The 6525-nt window shown below is 37.9% G+C and overlaps 1 protein-coding gene across 2 annotated transcripts; it reads left to right on the top strand.

Annotated features, from left to right (window-relative positions):
* Positions 1 to 4790: 4790 nt before the first annotated feature.
* Positions 4791 to 6511, top strand: sfr1 (SWI5-dependent homologous recombination repair protein 1; the record flags this gene model as incomplete). 2 transcript variants are annotated; one of them, XM_084375040.1, is made up of 3 exons in its annotated part: positions 4791 to 5718; positions 5866 to 6228; positions 6326 to 6511. In XM_084375040.1, exons 1-3 carry the CDS (start codon positions 5623 to 5625, stop codon positions 6509 to 6511), a joined length of 645 nt encoding a protein of 214 aa, XP_084231166.1. In that variant the 5' UTR covers positions 4791 to 5622. The 2 variants fall into 2 exon arrangements, with proteins under 2 accessions (XP_084231166.1, XP_084231165.1); XM_084375039.1 differs by having other exon boundaries at positions 4798 to 5718; positions 5863 to 6228.
* Positions 6512 to 6525: the final 14 nt, after the last annotated feature.

Below are 6525 nucleotides of genomic sequence, written 5' to 3'. Positions count from 1 at the left end.
ATGCTTTATTCCTCCGCTGGCAGCCGCAAGCGCCACTGGGCTCCTTCACCCACCACACCCTGTGTAGACATCCACCCACCCTGCGTGACTCACAGGCGAGCATGACTCCAATCTGCTCAAATGATGGAAAACAAATGGCCCCAAGGACAGTGGAGAGGGAGGAGGAGCTGAGCGCACATCTATGGGCGAGCTTGAATAATGCCATATCTAACGGAAAGGAAAGGAAAGGAAAGGAAAGGAAAGGGGGGCTGGATTCAAACAACAGTCCAGGATGGTGGGGGGGGAGAAAAAAAGAGCTGAGCTGACTGACTTGTTGGATAAAACTCACTCATGTAACAGCTCTCCAGATGAGGGCTTGTTATTTCTCTGGAGGCAGCAGACTCTGAGGTGCCCAAATTAGGTGAGATTAGAGTTCAAAAGAGCTGCATTAGAGGGGAAAAGAGCTTCATCTGCCAGGTCCAACGAGATGATGTGACACAACAATGACGCACTGTGAGAGTGGCAGCAGAAACAGCCAGTTTACCAGAATTCACTCTTTTAAACTGTTGTGGTGAAGTACAAGAGCCTGCAGGAGTTTAAAGGTTAGAAAACTAAGATTAAGAAACATATTTCACGGTGAATCTTAATTATAAGATCAAGAAGCTGAAATGATGAGATACAAAATCATAATTATAAGATAAAAATTCAACAACTATCTCATAATTTAGATATTTTTTCTCATAATTTAGATTTTGTTTCTCATAACTTAGATGTTTTTCTTATAATTTCGATTTTTTTCCTCATGTTTTGGATTTTTTTTCCTCATAATTTTGATTTTTTTCTTATAATTTAGATTTTTTTCCCTCATGTTTTTGATTTTTTCCTCATAATTTAGATTTTCTTTCTCGTAATTTTGATTTTATTTCTTATAATTTTGACTTTTTTCCTCATGTTTTTGATTTTTTCCTCATAATTTAGATTTTCTTTCTCGTAATTTTGATTTTCTTTCTTGTAATTTTGACTTTTTTCCTCATAATTTTGATTTTTTTCTCGTAATTTTGATTTTTTTCCCTCATTATTTGTTTTTTTTTCTCTGAATTTTGATTTTTTTCCTCATAATTTAGATTTTCTTTCTCGTAATTTTGATTTTATTTCTTATAATTTTGACTTTTTTCCTCATGTTTTTGATTTTTTCCTCATAATTTAGATTTTCTTTCTCGTAATTTTGATTTTCTTTCTTGTAATTTTGACTTTTTTCCTCATAATTTTGATTTTTTTCTCGTAATTTTGATTTTTTTCCCTCATTATTTGTTTTTTTTTCTCTGAATTTTGATTTTTTTCCTCATAATTTAGATTTTCTTTCTCGTAATTTTGATTTTATTTCTCGTAATTTTGACTTTTTTCCTCATACTTTTGTTTTTTTCCTCATAATTTTGATCTTTTATATCGTCATGATTTTTAATCTCATAACTTTGACTTTTTATCTCATCATCATGACTTTAAAATGCATAATTATGACTATTTAATAATTTAGACTTTTCATCTTATAATTTTTAATCACTTTTCCTCATGATTTTGACTTTTTTATCACATAATCATGACTTATTATAAAATTATGAATTTGAATCTCACAATCATAACTTTTTATTAATGGGCCTCCATAATGAACTGATGGAAAAGATTATTGAATGTCTCGTCTTCAGTTCTGGGCGATGAAGGAATCTATCTGTACCAACGTATGTTTACAACAACGTCAGGGTGAAATCTCCTGCAGGCGTCGTCTCTCCGCATTTGTTTATTGTCACCTATAAAAGATAATATAGGGAAAACTGCACAGACTGACTTCGACTGGCGTTTTGACAGTTTTATAGAGATTCAGCTGACGTTCATCTTCTCATGGATGGAGAGAATAAATTCCAGGTTGTGTGCTGCTGGCAGCTCGAGCCCTTCACTGGATCGTATCTGTGTTTATGTACCTGAATACTTGGCTAACAGAAAGGAACAGAGGGAAATTGTGCAGAGAGGGCGTAGCAATTTTTACTTTCAGCCTTTTTTCAGATGATTGTCTTTTTCAAACTCTTGCATGAACTTGTAACTTGTACCTTTCATTGTTCAGCTTTTTTGTGCTTGTAACTGAACGTCTATTCCTGGAAATTGTTCTTGGAATTAGAGTCAAATTCCTCGGACGTGTGCACATAGTTGGCCAATAAAGCTCATTCTGACTCTTACAGTCTCGGAGAGAAGCACCTGTGCTTTGTGTCACAGTGTCAGATGTGTGACTATGATCTCTGAGAGGAATACGAGTTTTAATTCATGTGGTCAACATATTTTACCATTACTTTTCGCTCATCTGTGACAGAAACCACGTGTCTCATTCGGGGGCGAATTCAGCAATGATGTGCAATAACCACAATCATCCAACTTGCACAACAATCAGGGGTTATAGGTCAAACTGTCATTTCGAAAGCACTTAGTTCATATCAGTTAGAGGCCTCTTTTCTGACGCTGGCTCTCTGTCACACTCTCATGTCTTACGGGGACACCTGAACATAACAGAGCCATTATTAATGTTGTTAGTTACACTTATTAGTCAATAACAATGAGAATTCCTGCAGTCTCAGGAGATAATATATTAGCACAATGTTTTGGTTTGTCTGCATTACGACACTTCCACATATACTGTGACGCCCACATGTTGCCTCCCGTTGTCTGTCATGGCTTTGAGCCAGTCACAACAACATACACAGCTGCCTACATCAGAGGACGGCAGAGATTCAGCTGACTAATGATCACCTTTTAGTGTCAACTGTCAGGAAAATGTCATTAAACAAGTGAAAAGACTCAATATAATGATACCAATAAATCTTGAATGACAACCACGTAACTTTAAGGTTCTCCAAAAGTCAAATAGTAGAAAAAAAATGTTTTATATATCATTGATCTTACTGTGACAACTCAAATAGTCTGCTGGGGGAAAGGCACATCGCACCAGAGGCAAAGATTCACTGCATGTCAGTTACTTTTAGCAATTTGATCATTTGCACCGCTCAAAAACCACATCAGCTCCAGCAGATGCTGCATTATTTGGTACTTCTGTGCCTGTGCCCGGTGGACGGGCTGCGTGTGCTGCCATTTAGATAGTGTGTTATGTAAACCTAGAAGATAAGGAAGCGTCGGACGAGACACTGGTGCCACATGAAAGGGAAGTTTCCAGCACAGAAATAGCAGATAACACAGGGTATCAAATGGAAATCAAAATAACCTACCGACCTTAAATACCAAATAAGCTTTCAGCCAAACCAAGCACATCTCGTCCACTAGGAAAGGGACTCAGGAGAAAGAGCTGAGAGAATCTAGTGCCACAATATATTCCTCAGCTACATATAAAGTGTAAATGGGGAGAAATGTATCTTACTCATGACCCATTTATACATTTTGAGAAGAGTTATTTGCCTGCTCAAACATGAAGCTGGGGCTGAATTTATGAGTGCACAGAAACCACAGCTGCATTTGATGAAAGAGCTGGCGTTCTCACTCAGTCTCTCACGTAGCCTCCAGATTTTATAAACTCACACCGCTGCCACAGTAACTTCATGCATAATGCCGAGGAGCAAGCACAGCATTTCATGTCGACTGCTCAAAAGCATAAAAAAAAGGCACAGAAAACAGTCTCCTGACTCACACGTAGCAATTATCTTTAACCGTCCGCCCTGTGAGAATCATCCATATAAAATCTTAAAAATCCCCATTCCCTGGGGTGTGTAATATCAGACTGCCAAGTGCTGATGTTCAAGTCGAGGCAGGAGAACATTTTAATTCACACCTTTCTCCTCGAGGATACAGAAAAACACAATGAGAAAAAAAAAAAAAACACGAAGGGAAACAGCACAAGTCTTAAAAAACAATCCCAAACAAACGGTGAATACATCAGCAAGTAGGAGTTTAAAATAAATCCTATAATAGAGATGAATCGACTGATGAGAAGGGCTGAATCACATCATGACTCGACCCCGGTAACCATGGTAACCAAGTAACACTTCTTCAACACTGAACCCCTGCAGCTGAAAAAACACTCTTCCTGTTTTGACTCCTTCGAGCACGTTATTGTGTGAAACTGTCCGGTCGTATCAGCGTGACTCATCTGAACCGGTGTTGTAAAAAGTACACAAAAGTACCTACCTGAGTAAAGTAGGCTGGTAGTAGTAAAAGTAGTTTGTATAGAGTCATCCATACGAATAGGACTTAAGTAAGAGTCTTAAATAATCTGATACTAAATGTACTTAAGTATCTAAAGTAATTTTCTGGCAATAAATGTACTTAAAGTAAAAGAATAAAAGAAGCCTACAAGTCAAAGTAAACTATATATAAACATGTATGCTTTACCTGAGTATTTCCATTTTCTGCTACTTTATACTTCTACTCCACTACATTTTCGAGGCAAATATTTTAAATATTTTGTACTTTTACTCACTGATTATTATTTGATTACTTAAGTTACTACTTAACTTAAGATACTATTGTACGCTGCATCAGAGCCAAAGTAGCACAAATTTAACATTCATGTAAATATAAGCATGATTTACTTTCACGTGTAGTTTTGATTCTTCAGTAGGCCTACATTTATTGCCAGAAAAATACTTTTGATGCTTGAGTAAAAAAATAATAATAACAATAATAATGTTTATACAGTTTAATAGTTTATTTGTATAGCACTTACCAAAACCATCTTCACAAGGTGATTCACAATAAACACAAAAACACAATGAGTAATGCAAGACGAGGCAAGTTTATTTGTATAGCACAATTCAGACACAAGGCAACTCAAAGTGCTTTAATAAAAGAGAAATAAAACTAATAACATCAAGATAAAAAGTAAAAAAAAAACAAAAAAACAAAAGGTACATTCAAATACAAGTGTGTAAGACTTCAGTGCAATTCCAACAATAAAGTAAATTGTAATTTAAAAGATAAAATAAACCTTGAATTTGAACACCTTTACAGGAAGGTCTTTAATAAAAATAAGTCTTTAAAGTGATTTCAGAAGAGGACACCGATGTGGCCAACCTTAGCTCCTCAGGCCGGGGTACATTTAATATCAGATATCAGAGACTTTTGCTAATCACATGAGTGACTTTCACTTTTATCAAAGAAATATTCAATCACAATATATTTGCTTTAACTCTGGTTCTGACTTTGAGTATGCTACCTCTCACATTACTGGGATTATCATAGAAATACTGGGTTTCAAAGTTGTCATTAGTGCTGAAACATAAAAAGCCGGCAACAACTACACTTCCCAGGATTCTGTTCGGTACCGCGTCATCGAATTCTGTCCAATCGCTGCCTTTGGAGGTTTTCTTGAGCCGCAAAACTCAGGAAAAACAGACGAGTCCGATATCGTGTTCAGTTTCATGTTTTAGTCCACGTTTTGTGAAAAATCAGTTTGTTTCTCGCCAGTTTAAGTCGTCAAAGTGTTCGTGTACACGCACTCTGACGTGCTGTTGGTAGTTTCGTTTTTTGAAAGGAGTTTGTCGTGTTTGTTGGGGAGAAGCTAACGTTAATACTGTTTAAGCTATCTCAGCTCTGACGTGTATCTACAGCAGAAACAACGTTAGTTCACATGAGTTAGAGAAAGTTTCACTCATGGAGATCACTCCTAAAGCGGGTAAAGTGAAAAGAGACTACTCTTCACCTTGTGATTCAGTGGAGTCAAGCCCCTGTGAATTTAAAGAGGGAAAGGTAGGTAAAAGTGCATTTTTTATGTGGTTAGCCACGTCAAAGTGGGCTTAAGTTATGTCAGATGAATGAAAGATTATCTAATATGTACTATTAGTCACCTGTTGACTAACTATTTGCCCCATCACTCCTTCTTTGTCCTCTCAGCAGCATCATCAGGTGCTGAGTTCCTCTCTAAAGGAGAGGCTGAAGAGATCAAGGCGTTCCTTCACCTCGCCCATCTCTGTGGCCAAGCGCCTTTGTGTTGATGATGAGGAGGAGGAGGAGGATGGCCAACAAGTTTCAGCAGATTCCCGTCAGACGGTTAATAATCCTCCACCGATCATCCCCAGAGTAGATGTAAACAGAAATGAGGCGAGAGCGGGGAGTGAAAGGTTTTCTGGAGCCATTCCCAAAGCAAAACATCCTCCAGCGAAAGACTTTGCACAACAGCGAGACCGACTGAGGAAGGAGGTTAAAGACAAGATGGAGACTGTGCGGAGGCTCAAGATGGTTCAGATGTACAGAGGCAAGGTACCAGCTACATTTTGAGTTGTCTGGGTTGCTCCTAACATGATTTCCCCCGTTTCACTACACTTAAAGTGGCACATTGTCTGTCTCTTTTCCCCAGAATGATTTAACACAGCTCCAAACATTGATCGACAAGTGGCGGAGCTGTGCTCAGTCTGCGCTGTATGAGCTCCATTCAGAAGTCCCCATAGATGGAAGAAAGGGCAGCCTGTCCGAGCTTATTGATCTCTTTGGTCTGGATGATGGCATTCTGCACTTTGACCGCACGGAGGAGGACTTTACCTGATAAATTCACTTCAA

This window comes from Pagrus pagrus (genome assembly GCF_965226575.1).
Source record: "Pagrus pagrus genome assembly, chromosome: 15".
NCBI lineage: Eukaryota > Metazoa > Chordata > Actinopteri > Spariformes > Sparidae > Pagrus > Pagrus pagrus.
Note: the sequence above shows the minus strand (reverse complement) of the source record. Positions and strands in the feature narration are given on the sequence as shown.